We start from the raw sequence: 14,187 nt of genomic DNA, 5'->3' as shown, positions 1-14,187 counted from the left end.
AACCCCCCCCCCCCCAAAAAATAGAAATTATATTTTACACATCAAGAAAATCAACCATATTTTTAGAAACAATGTTTTTTTTTGCATCAAAATAATGGTTATAAATTGCATTTATGTGAATTTCAAGTTAATGTCATAATTCAAAAAAGAATGAATGATTCTAAAAACATGCTTCATTTTCTTTATGTAAAATATAATTTCAAACATTTTTCTTTTGATTTTGGGATGAAATATGAGCCGGTGTGGGATTCACTCTGTAGAAATGTCCTCTGATGAATTCACTGCAAACACTGCAGCAGTGCCCTGAAATACAGTGAGAGCGTCTCCATCTCTCAGAATCAGATTGCTCTGAGCGGAAGAGTAGAATATTGTCATCATGCATGGATACATCAGCTGTGTTCCTAATATAATACTAGCATACTGCGTCAGCACACAGTGATGTACTGTGCTACTGCCGTCACATCAGGAATAGTTCATCCAGAAATGAAAATGTGCTCACACTCAGGTCATCTGAGTTTAGGATGAGTTTGTTTCTTCGTCAGATTTGGAGAAATGTAGCATTGCATCACTTGCTCACCAATGGATCCACTGCAGTGAATGGGTGCCGTCAGAACCAATCCATCAAGACATTTTTAACAAAAAGCCTATTGTGATGTTTTTATCAGCTGTTTGGACTCTCATTCTGACGGCACCCATTCACTGCAGAGCATCCATTGCTGAGACACTGATGCAATGCTACATTTCTCCAAACCTGATGAAGACACAAACTCATCCTAATCTCAGATAACCTAGGTGTGAGCACGTTTTCAGTTTGGAGGAACTATTCCTTAAGGTATGAATTCCGTCTGAGTGATCAAATCATAAATGAAAATGTTTATATTTTTGCCTGATATCTAGATGATTGCATAATAGTACATACTGCAGTAGTATGATAGTGTGCTATTGTGAACACAGCCTGGTTAATCATCCTCCGAGATCCGTACAGACGCAGCCGTCTGCTTCAGTCAGGCTCGTTTAGTCTCTAGTAAACTGAAGCATGGTTCATGAATCAGCGGATCTCACACGAATGAGTTCATGGCGTTCACCAGAGACGGAGGCGTCGCCTCTTTATCTGACCTCCCGCTATACTGTCCGATAAACGAGCCGTCCTCGTTGAACTGCGTGTCTCCGGAGTCGACTAAACTGTCGTCGCTGCCGTCGCGCTTAACGCTTCCACTGGACGGAGTTCGGCTCCCTTTGAGCGGTTTATGGTCCTCGTCACTAGGAGAAAAACCACATGCAGGTGAATCATGACGCAAATCAAACTCAAAAGATGGACGGCACACACATGCAGGATCAGTGTCACATGTGCAATCACATACATGTGACAGGATGAGAGACAAAACCTGCGTGAACTTCAAAACAAGCGTTAAAAGCATCATGGGAAACTATCAGAGGAATAAAGATGGATGAAGCGCAATCAATATCTCAGCATCTGAAGCGTGAAGATGAAAAACAGATTCATCAAGCCGTGATTCAAACATCAGCTTGAACATGATCATCATGACATAAAGCCTGATTCCTGAAGCACCAGCTGAATCTGAGCGAATCATTCAAAGATTCTGATTCATTCGACAAACTTCCTGAAGACACTCCTTCTGCTGGTGCTTCATGAACGAAGCCCATCAGCCGCGATTAAAACACAAACAGATTGAGAAAAACCTCAAATCATACATGAATCATGAATGGATGTAGCCACACTTCCCATGAAACGAGTAAGTTAGTACAGGTAACTAGAGAACAGACAGGCTCATACTGTATAATGCTCTCATATACATGTTTTTCTCTGCTTTTATTATTATTATGGATTTTTGTTGTTGTTCTGAATTTGTTGATACAATTTCAAAATCATTTGGCCAAAAAATCATTTTATTAAATATTTTTTTTAACTTTTATATATTTTTAAAGTAATACTAATACTACTACTACTAATAATAATAATTTTAAAAAGTCCAAAAATACTGTATAACCCCAGTAAATAAAAATAAAATACTAAAAGCATTTAATCTGAGTAGTTTTTATACAATCTTCGAGCATACAGCTCTGTTAGGGGCCGTTCACTCGGAACACGTCTTTGCATCAAGCGCAGAATGCGAGGGCCTTGAAATGTGCTTTTGAGACGTGACTCAATAATGTAAATAAAAACAGTTGCCATGCCAACTTGCTACTGTAAACAAAAGCTGGCAATGCTTGCCCCGCCCCCGGAGTCTTCTGATTGGTCCACTGTTCTGGAATTGAGATTGATAAGCGGCTCTGCTTAAGAGACGCGAGAGCAGCGGTCATACACGTCTATCTAGTGCGTTTACAAAAAAATGGAAAAGTAGGCATTGGAATGGAAAGACGCGTTCTGTGTGAACGGGCCCTTACTCTGTCCGTGATTCATTCTCACTGCATGTTCTCGGGCTGGCGATGATGTACATGTGTGTGATCCTGGAATGGTTGTGTTTTTCTCCTCTCGCATGCAGATTCCCGCTTACCTTCCCACATTCGACCGGCACTTAACGAAACGGGAGGAACGAACGCCAGCGACTCAGTCTGCGCGAGCGTCACAGCAGATGCGATTCAGAGCTACTAAACATCACATACTAAGAGCAGTGTTCATTCAGAGCAGCTGAGTCAACTCTGATTCACGATCGTTTATTTACTGCTGAGTGTGAGTTTGTTTCAGATAGCGTTATCATTCAAGGATTGAACGATCCTGTAATCCACACTCATATTTTGCATTTACATTTGGCAAACGCTGACTTACACGACATTCAAGTTAAAGATATGATCATTGTTGGTTGTAATCCATTACAAGTAATGCAAGTTACGTAATCAGATTACTTTTTTCCAAGTAACTAGTAAAGTAACGAATTACTTTTTAATTTACAAGACAATCTGAAAATATTTTCACTTAGAAAATTATTGAAATATTAATTTAAAATCTCAGGTGACATTAATGTAACAATTTCATTTATTTATTATGTAATTTCTAAATATTTCATGTCTAAAATGCCGGTTTGTGTCAAAAGAAGAGCAGCTGTCAGATTCACATCATTGACCAGCGTTATGAGGAACACTGTATGCTGAGGACAAATCAACATCTGCAATAATGTCCAGCGTATAAAAAGGAAATAATTTAATAAAGCAGGGAATATAAAAGAATATTGCTATACAGGAGTAAAGTGCGTTCGTTCGTCTCTCTCCCGCACGCGTGCAGAATAACGCAGGAATAGACTTTAAATGGCAAACCAGCAGCTTCAGTTCAGATCCGACGTCATTATGAACAAACATCTGCAGGGTTATTCTGGATCAAGGAAGAAAAGGATGCAGAACTATATTCTGATACAGTAAATACGCTGCTGGATCATCAAGTTCACTGATGCTGATCATCCTGGAGATGAGAACCTGATCGAGTCCCGCAGGATCTGCATCAGACCAGCAGCAGATCAGACGATGAAGGTGACGTCGTGGAGAAGTTCTCATCCGCTCTCCGTCTCAGATCGGTGGGGTCAGTCTCCTGAGGGGTCAGAGGTCAAGGGTCAGGTCGGAGCTCTCTCACCTGTACTCTCCAAACGTGATATCATCCTCCTTCATGGGCTGGATCTCCGGGTCTCCGTGAGCATCTTCCTTCTCTTTAACTGAGACAAACATCAGAGAGTCACACACTGGCATTTATCATTGAAACAACAGATAACCCTAACCCTATTTCTGACTTGTTTTCCAGTACAAATATCTGAACATTCTTAAGTCAAGATGCATTTTGTGGAGAAACAAAATGACAGAAGATATCAAGTCTTGTTTTCTAAACAAATGCATCAAAATGAAGTGTTTATATTTAAAACGAGAAAGAATATCTGCCAGTGGGATAAAAAAAAAAAAGTTAAATCTTTTCTTTTGTCACATTCCTTCATTTTGATTAAATATTACTAGTTTAAACTTTTGGAAAAAAAGGAGAAACATATGTACGTTTGAACAGTTATACACAATTGTTCACAATAAGATCATTAGCCTGAATTTAGAAAATAAATAGAGCCGTTTTTAGGGTTATTTTCGTTAACTAAAATGAAGACCATAAAACAATGTTACTTGAAACAATTTAAACGTTAACTGAAATAAAATGATAAAACTTAAACTTATTTTATTTCAGCTAGTTGCCAAGGCAACATTTTCCATTTTTGTTTAGTTCAACCTAATTTACAAAATAAAAAAAAATTAAAAAACACTATAAATATTGTTTAAAAAAAAACTGCATTTTACTCAATTTCTATATTGTTTTGGTATGTCATAAGGATACATATTTTTTTGAACAACAATTTTTATCTTCAAAGATTGTCATACTTGTCATACATATCAAAAATACAAAAACTTTTAACTAAAATCAAATTGAAAACAGAAAGTATAACGATAAAGACTATAACAGTATATCAGTGATAATAAAATAATGCTCACCTGGATATTTGCCGCCCTTGTTCCTCTTGATGAAGCAGATGATGAGCAGGATGAGGATGAGCAGAGCGATGGCCGACATCAGACCGATGAACCAGCCCTGAGTGGCGATGTCCACCTGTGGACTCACCATCGCTGAGGAAGAGGAGGAGGAGGAAGAGCATGAGACGTGAGCAGATCTTCAACTTTAAACAGCTCGATCCAGCGAGTCACAGAAGATCAGACGCCATGAACACAGTCATGAGAAACAAACACGGAGAGGGAAACTCGACCGGCAATGCAGAAATCATGTTCTTCATCAGTATTTCTGTCTCGTTTTACAGTACAAATATCTGAACTTTCTTATATCAAGATACATTTACATGAGACACAATGTAGAAATTCTGAGAAATTGTGTTCTTCTTTCAGCATAAAGTCAATGTTGATGCATTTTTCAGAAAAAAATACTTAATGTCTTAATTTTGCATCTCAAGTAAATTTAAGAATGTTGAGATATTTGTACTGGAAAACAACTCAAAAATACTGAATAAGAAAATCACATTTGCAGTTCGTATTGATTATGGGATACAATCATGCTGATCGATCAATAAACAATAACAACTGAGCCACATTATGAGCACAGACGGACTCGTGCAGGACATACAGACGTGCGTCATGCGCTTCAACATCTCAACACAACGGCCGTCATGCATCACAGCTGTCAGATATCCCACAAGGCCTTGAGGCTGAGATGAAGCCTCACCTGGGACCTTAACCAACAGCTCCTCAGAGTGATGGACCGCTTGGTCGTCATGACCCTGGGCCACCACACGCACCTTGTAGGCCAAACCTTTCTTCAAACCCTTAAGAACGTGGAACTGAGAGCCGTTGACCTTCTCTTTGTGCCAGTCTTCATCACCTGAGGGTTTCCAGCACAACAGGAAGCACTTCAGCGTCCTCACAATCAAATACGGGTAAGTTAGCTCTAGTCACCTGCTGTGTCAATCTGGAGTTAATTCTGACTACCCACCTACTACAGCGCTCCAATAATCTACAAAATAACTAAACTGTTATGACCCTTTGGTGAACTACTCTGCAAAAACTCATGTTCTTCCTCAGTGGTTTTGTCTTGTTTTCCAGTATATAAGATACATGTACAATGACATCAGATAAGATCTGAAGGTTTTTAAGATGTTTTCAAAATGAAGTGCGTTTATACTTAAAACAAGAAAAAATATCTGCCAATGAGGTCAGAAAAATAAACTTAATTCAAAGGGAAAACAGGATTTTCTAACCCGTTCTGCACTTTTTTGTTGTTGTTGTTGTTTTTAGGTGAGACACTGCAGGCAAAACCCTTGTTTTTTCATGCACTGCTCAATTTTTTTCAGACTAGTGGAAAGAAAATGTCCAAATGCACATGTAAGCGTTTATTTTATTTAATCATTTTATTGAGTTTTATTCCTCTCTATATTCTGAAGGTTTTTACTGAGGGGTTTGTTTATATTTCATTCACACTGATTTATACAACATTTTATTCCTAATAACATGGCGAAAATGCACGTATTTAAAGGTAATGAGTTTGTTTCTCCACTTCAGCAGCACTGACATACACCAAAACTTAAGAGTTTTATTCCTCTCTACATTATGAAGGTTTTTACTGAGGGGTTTGTTTATATTTCATTCACACTGATTTATACAACATTATATGAGTTAAGAACATGGCGAAAATGCATGCATTTAAAGGTAATGAGTTTGTTTCTCCACTTCAGCAGCACTGACATACACCAAAACTTAGAGTTTTATTCCTCTCTACATTATGAAGGTTTTTACTGAGGGGTTTGTTTATATTTCATTCACACTGATTTATACAACATTATATGAGTTAAGAACATGGCGAAAATGCATGCATTTAAAGGTAATGAGTTTGTTTCTCCACTTCAGCAGCACTGACATACACCAAAACTTAGAGTTTTATTCCTCTCTACATTATGAAGGTTTTTACTGAGGGGTTTGTTTATATTTCATTCACACTGATTTATACAATAGTTTATTCTTAAAACATGGTGAAAATGTATTTGTTTTTATAAATTGTTGAGTGATAGAGAGAGAAGTCCAAAATCCCCTTTGTAAAAACCTTAACTTTAATATGTCAACAAAATCCAACAATAATTTTCAACTTGGCGTTATCCAAAGTTCAGATTTTGTGGAAATGTTTGCAAATTAGTGCACATTTAAATATAACATTTCAGAAAACTTAACATACTGTGATTAATCAACTGGGGAAGTATGGTGATATGATATCTAGTAGCTAATTTTTTACCCTATTCACCTGTAGTTTCTTATTTTAAGTATAAACACTTCATTTTGATCAATTTCTCAGACAACACGACTTTATATCTTCTTAATATGCTTCTTGATATAAGAATGTTTAGAGATTTGTACTGGAAAACAAGACAAAAATACCAAGTAAGAACATTATTTTTTGCAGTGTACCCTGCTGAACAGACGGGTCACCATCAGCACTAACCAGCATTAACTAGCATGGAGGTTGATCTGTTCAGCGGGGTAGATGACTGTGTATTAGTTACTACAGGAGCTCTACTCATGGGAATGTATATGTTTAGTGTTTCATCATCATCATCATCCTCGCGACACACGCATGCAGGATTCTTACTCTTGTCTATAATATATTCAACATAAAGGTGTTTCTCGGGGCCCCAGTATTCCCAACTGATCAGCGCTCCATCCTCGCTCACGGATGAGCTGACGTTCCCAAACGCAGGAGCGACCGGCGGCGCTGAGAGAGAGAGAGAGACATCATCAGCCCATCACAGTGACCTCTGACCTCCAGATCAGTGAGTGTCAACGATGCACTGACATGAGCGGCACTGTTTACAAGAGGTCCAAACACACTGTGAGTAGCATAATAACATGTGACGTTAACGTGTAGAGGCGGGGCTAGTGATGATGTCACTACTGTAGGAGAGAAGAAGGGTGTTTATTCTTGTTTATAAAAACTTAAAATTAAAAAAAAAAAAGTATCAGAGCTGGATCATGAAGGAAAACACACACTGTACAGTGTTTCTCACAGGATTTAGTGAGATATGAATTTTTGGGAAGCCAAGCAATTCTAATGTATTAACAGCACAGTCCTACATCTTAAAAAAAAAATTCTGCTGATTTGCAAAAAAAAAAAGAAAAAAGCATAATATTGCCTATTTTGATGATGCGGAGTTTAAAAACATCAATACAAACGTTTCATCGCATAGTTATTTTCACAAAATAAGAATGTAAATCTTTCAAATTATATGCATCAGCTTTAATGCACTTATCAAAACAACAAAAGCAGTCAAATGCCAAAAGTTTGACAAAAAGAAGTATTGAAAATGTATTATTTAACATACAATAAGTTAAATAATGGAGTGGAGTTGGAAAATATGTTCAAATACTCCATTTAATGTAAAAAAAAACTTTGCAAAATAAGTTAAATAAATGTTTTTCCCACAAAATGTATAATTCTCTGTCTCTGTTTGGATGCAGTAAAATACAAGACTTCTTCACTGCACAGATGGGTGTCGAAAGCAAAAATGCTACAAAATTAATCAAATTTGAGAGCAAAACAGACACTATTTCAGCAACCTACAATTAGTAAGAAACAGGTATTGGATTTCATTCAGCAAATATGATGCAGGATGGTGTAATAATAATAACTATTATTTTATTAAATTAAAAAAATATATTATTATTATTATTATTATTTTATAGTTATTTTACTTAGTAACAAAATCAGTTTCTTCACTAGCAAGTGTTAAACCATCAAGCTTTCATTTTGGTGGAAAACAGCAGGGAGACAGGTTTACGAACATGTCTCATTACAAATCTACTGAAATGCTGTAATCATCTGTTATGCCAAAGTGAAAATAAAGCATTACCTGGTGCACGTTGTGTTCCCAAATGCATGTTAAACTTGCAGTATGAGCGGTGATTGAGTTCGCTGCATTTACTGAGAACCGAGATGCTGAGAACACTAGAGCTGCTCGTGTGCAAACGAATACAGTGCCGCGATTCACTCTAAAACACAGCTGACAGACTATATATTTCACTGATTGCAGGTACATATGAACAGAATCTACATCTGAACATCAGTCCTGCTGTAAACACTATGAACACGGACAACACGCGGCTCGTTTCTGTCGTAAACTAAGCAGGTGTGATAAGACTCTGCTGTCTTACACAGACCCACAAACATGAGACGTTCAAAAGACAAGTCGAAGTAGAAGAGTAAACAGAAAACACATAAAACTGACACACACTAAAGAAACAGCTGTGCACCCTATCTAGTGTACGTACCTCTGTCGAGGACAGTGACGGCCTCCTCGGTGAGCGCGGGACCGACTCCTCTCTGCGTTCTGGCACTGATATAAAACTTGTAGCGTGTGCTGTGAAGGAGGTTGTGCAGCGTGAAGCTGCTCTGATTGGACGGCAGATCCAGCTCTTCCAGCAGACCCAAATCACTTTTGCTGTCGACTGGAGGCGGGACAGGAGCGGAAAGGGGCGGGGTCACGTTATTTTACCCAATCATAAGCTACACTTACAGACCATTTGTTCTGTTCACTGCTTCAAGCTGACTCGAGCAACATGAACAAGGACAAACACTCAAATATACACGTACGACACATGAAAACGGTAATAGCTTCAAAATATAGCAGAGATTCCGGAAACTTCCTTTTTTAAAACTTTAAATCATAAAGGCACATTCACACCAAAAACAATAACTATGGAGTTTTAACTCTATGAGAATATTGAAGTTCACTCCACCACTAACGGTATATAACAGAGGAACCGTATCACTGGAATCACTTTCAGAACACTTATTTTAAGAACAATTATTTTAATCCAAACTGATGCAGTGTGCAACTTTTCATTCCTTAGACAGCATGTCTACTATTTTCAGTACAAGAAATTAAAAATTAATGCAACTCTTAAAAAAGTTCTTGTACTAAAACTCTTTCAACTCAAAAAATAATGAAACCCTTGATGGAGATAAATGTTGTGATTAGGGCTGGGTCTTGATTTAGATGTCCCGATTCGATTCGATTTCGATTAGGAAGCTCTCGATTCGATTCTTGGTTCGATTCTCGATTTTTTAAAATTACATTCAGTGAATATAGTTTTAATACAAATGCTATTGATATTTCTAAAAAATGATTTTTTTTATTAATTCACCATTTGTAAACTGATTTGTAAACATCAGTTTACAACTGGTGAATTAATAAAAAGAAATTAAGAGCCACATGCCTGTATTTTAAATCTATTCTGAATATAGTTTTAATACAAATGCTATTGATATTTCTAAAAAATGATTTTTTTTATTAATTCACCATTTGTAAACTGATTTGTAAACATCAGTTTACAACTGGTGAATTAATAAAAAGAAATTAAGAGCCACATGCCTGTATTTTAAATCTATTCTTTTTTGTATAGGGTCCTTTTTTAAACAATAATAGGGCCCTATAAAATGTTCTTCTTAATGTTTCTGGTAATCAGATGATGGTCTAAAACATTAATTTCATTTATCCTAATCAAATGAAAATTAAACCCTTTTATTTTTTTGGCAAACAAAGTGCTGCACAACAGAGGTTTGTTTACTGTTAAAATTAAAAAGAAAACAAATGTGATTATTCCTATAATGTATGTGTGTGTCTGTGAGTGAGTGTCAGTGGATGTATCGGTTTTACACTCTTGATGCTTTAGATTGTAACCCCTTCAATTTTTTTCTGCATTGTGGGGGATTTGTAGATTGTACACACAAACATTTTCTGTATTTTCATCCTTTTTTAAACAATAATAGGGCCCTATAAAATGTTCTTCTTAATGTTTCTGGTAATCAGATGATGGTCTAAAACATTAATTTCAATGTAATATTTTATTAATAATGTTTTTATAAATGTTTAAATAAAAGTTTTATTAATATTTATTAGTAGTAGTAGTAGTAGTATTGTTGTTACATTGAGTCTTAAGACTGCACAATAGTAATACAAGTCTGTCACAGTTTCTTCACGTTAAACCAAACTTTTATTTTGACGGGTTGCCGTGTGAGGAACTTGCAGCTGCTGTGTATGTGATATTAGGGTGACCATATTTTTTTTAGGTCCAAAAAGAGGACATGTCCGGGGAAAAGAGGACGTATGGTGACCCTAGTGATATGACGGTAGTTTTCTCAAATTAAATGGTAAAATGTTAATGAAGTGACTGTCAGAGCAGCTGGAGATGATATTTGTGTGTTCATATCGTCATATAGTTAGACGACAGAAGCTGAAAACACAGCGAGCGTCGTCCGCGCTTTAGTATGTGTGTAGTAAACAAAGTCTGTGCCATCCGCCATTCATTCATTCATTGCGGAAATCATGGCGCCCCATGTGTGATGTCGAATGCTTCCACAGATTTGTAGTATTTCTATAGCATTTCACCTGAGCATTGCAAATCGCGCACATTGCTTTGTTCTAGGTTCTTGTCAGCCGTGATAAGCGCTGAATGAATGACAGGCTTTCTGTTGTAACATCGCGCAAGGTAAATAAGAGGGTGACATCTAGTGGAGAAGACTAATGATAAGATTCACGTTAATCAGATCTTGTTTTAAATGTTTGCTGAAATAAATACCAGAAAAGATCGATTTGCGGCTTTTGAGAATCGATATCGAATCGACGTGATTTAAAAAAAAAAAAAAAACGATTAATCGAAAAATCAATTATTTTTTTGCCCAGCCCTAGTTGTGCTGCTGCATAAGCTTGTGGAAACCCCATCAGATCAAACTTAGATTGTGTGTCTTTCTTATTGGCAGGCAGTGTAGTTACGGTTCCCGGTGTGAACGGGTCATAAAGCAGTAAACCGCAGTGACGCTGCACAGGTTTTCTCACCGGTCTGATATTTGAAGGTGTATCCGGACAGACGGCCGTTCCTCTCGTGAGGTGGACCCCATTCCAGCGTCAGAGAGTCCAGATCTAAAGCAGAAACCTTGAAGAAGGACGGCGCGCCTGGAACTGGAACACAAACACACAGCATCCATGTTAAATGACTGTAGCACCTGTGCGGCCTTCTGTACAGCTTTAGGTCAAACAGTCCGGTTTTAAATACTTTATCCAGTGGTATGTGATTAATAAATAAATAGATTAAAACATAGCCCAAGTCAATAAATGATGCACATTTTAAACACAATATTGTCTATTTCAGCGGTTTTGTTCCAAAAAGAAGGTTTGCATCTCCAGTCAACACAGTGGTGTTTTGTTCTTGAATGAAACAGTGAATGATTCAGTGACTCATTCATTAAGTCACTTGCTTCAGTCTTGAATGAATCAGCTGTTTGAAGGAATCAGTTGAATGAATGACTCAATCAATGACTCATTCATTAAGACAGTGACTACCACCTACTGATGGTTTTAGTTTCATATTTCATATGATTTTATTTTCTATATTTAATATATTTTGTATTTAGAATATTATTTATGCCATCGTAAAGATCCATCTAAATGCCACTTCAGATGCAGATTCTGTATCTTTTGCCTGATTTTACTTGATTGGCAACAGCCCTTTAATGCCTTATTCTTATTACATGTATTAAACAAAAATAAATTAAAATGTAAATGAATGGGGACACATGCATTTAAAAAGGCTAGAAAGGCTAGTTGCCTTTATAAAGGTCAAAATGCCTCTGGAAATGGATTTAAATATCAGCCCATAATGGAAAATTCTGTGTTGCTGCTGACAGTTTTGAGCGTGTCCTCTGTTGGGTGATATAGAAATGTTGCCGCTGCTCTTACCGCCCTCGGGTGTCTCGAAGCGCTGCAGGGCGCTGGAGGGACCTTCTCCTCGGCCGTTGAAGGCCATCACCTCCAGGCTGTAGACGCTGTACGGCAGCAGGTCAGGCAGTTTCCCGCTGGTTTTGTTGGGGCTGAAGATCTCAGTCCTGTGTTTGCCATGATGAGAGTTGTGTCGGTGTAAACTGCGCTCACGATGGTAATGCACCTGCACACGGACAACAGTGCAACCTCCGTTAAAGGCTTTCTACCATCCACCTGCTCTCCATATCCTCCCAGCATGCACTAGTCTGAGCGTGATCAATACTGAGATGGTTTTAATGTTTTTATTTGTCCATTTGTGTCTCCTAAAGAGTGTGTCATTAGACTTAGTTGTATGTATTTTATTTTTATGTAAATTTTGCAAATGTGAATGTGAATTACAGCTGCTCAACTACCGCAAACATCACAATCACGATTATTTTGGTCAATAATTGGGAAAAGTCATGCATTTATTGAATTTTAAAAACAATTTTTTTAACACTTGGTTATTATAGCTAAATAAAACTAAAACAAAAAAAATTCAATTTCATTACTTGAAATAAATTAAACATTAACTGAAATGAAATAAAATATAAAAAAATGTAACTTGTTAAATTTCAGCTAGTTGTCAAGGTAACATTTCACATTTTTGTTTAGTTTAAGTTAAAGTACAAAAATAAATAAACTAAAACTAAAATGTCCTAAAAAATAAATAGACATAAAAACACACAAAAACTAATAAAAATGACAAAAATACTAAAACTTTAAACAGAAAATATAATAACTATATAGTTTCAAAATGATTTAGTTAAAATATTAACTACATATATAATAGATATATAATTCAACTGAAAAACAAACAAAAATAAATGTTAAATAAATTTAAATGAGATAAATTAATAAACATTAATAATAATTTGAGAATTGAGAAACAGAATGTAGTTCAATAATCATTTGATCTTGTTTTCATAATTATGTTTAGAAATAACCTTTGATTAATCGTGAGTATCTGAATTTGAGTATCGGCGGGTCACATGACGAGAGGAGAGCCGTACCTTATAGCCCTGCAGTCGGCCGCGCACGGATTCGGGCGAAATGGGGCTCCAGCGCACCTCTGCTAGCGTGCTGTTCAGCACCAGGACACGCACGTCACCTGGAGCTGCTGACGGAACTGCACAGGTGCATTCTGGGATTAGCAGCGTTCCGCTAGACAAGCGTATAAAGGTGTGTGAACTGCTGAAAGCATCACTCACAGTCCTCTCCGGAGTATCCAATCACAGCGCTGGGTTTGGGTCCAGGACCGTAATCGTTCAACGTCTGAACCAACACCTCGTACGGCACAAACGTGGGCGTCCCCGACACAACGAACTTAGAGACGTTAGCCACGCTGACCGACATCCAGTCCTTCTCCATGTCCTGCTGACGCCACATGACCTTATACTGCAGGCCTGGACCATTGGCCTGCAGAGGCATCAGCGGCTGCCCAACACAAACACAAACACAAACACAAACATGTTAAAAAAGCATCCAACAGAACGGCTTATACATACATGAACTTCATCTCCACAGAGCCATTCATTTGAGAAAACTATCATCAGATACACACAGAAACTGGTTTAACACGAAGAAATTATGTAACCCTTCTGAAATTAATAATAAGAATAAAATAATTACAATTTTAATTTTTTTCAGGAATGTCACATAATTTTCCTCCATGTTTTAATTTTGACAGTAAACCTCTGTTGTGCCACTTTGTTTGATAACAAAAAAGGAATTGTTACATTTACATTTGATTACATTTTAAAAGATTAAATAAATGCTTAATGTTTTATGCCTTCATTTGATTACCACGGTTTTTGATAATGCATTTGTATAAAAAAAAATACAAATGCATTTTTGGAAA

The 14,187-nt window shown here is 37.0% G+C and overlaps 1 protein-coding gene across 1 annotated transcript in view; it reads right to left on the bottom strand.

The window, feature by feature from the left end:
• Positions 1-744: 744 nt before the first annotated feature.
• LOC107722978 (neuronal cell adhesion molecule-like) overlaps positions 745-14,187 on the bottom strand; it is a 33,471-nt gene continuing 20,028 nt past the window's right edge. The window contains exons 20-29 of the mRNA XM_016531480.1: positions 13,538-13,763; positions 13,340-13,455; positions 12,267-12,471; positions 11,367-11,489; positions 8,800-8,976; positions 7,124-7,246; positions 5,213-5,368; positions 4,474-4,605; positions 3,584-3,662; positions 745-1,260 (exon numbers count right to left, since the gene is read on the bottom strand). Of these exons, the coding sequence (XP_016386966.1) occupies positions 1,059-1,260; positions 3,584-3,662; positions 4,474-4,605; positions 5,213-5,368; positions 7,124-7,246; positions 8,800-8,976; positions 11,367-11,489; positions 12,267-12,471; positions 13,340-13,455; positions 13,538-13,763 (1,539 nt within the window). The 3' untranslated portion in view covers positions 745-1,058. The remainder of the gene's footprint in view (positions 1,261-3,583; positions 3,663-4,473; positions 4,606-5,212; positions 5,369-7,123; positions 7,247-8,799; positions 8,977-11,366; positions 11,490-12,266; positions 12,472-13,339; positions 13,456-13,537; positions 13,764-14,187) is intronic.

Source organism: Sinocyclocheilus rhinocerous, unplaced genomic scaffold (genome assembly GCF_001515625.1).
Source record: "Sinocyclocheilus rhinocerous isolate Xijiao unplaced genomic scaffold, SAMN03320098_v1.1 scaffold2953, whole genome shotgun sequence".
Taxonomy (NCBI): domain Eukaryota; kingdom Metazoa; phylum Chordata; class Actinopteri; order Cypriniformes; family Cyprinidae; genus Sinocyclocheilus; species Sinocyclocheilus rhinocerous.
Note: the sequence above shows the minus strand (reverse complement) of the source record. Positions and strands in the feature narration are given on the sequence as shown.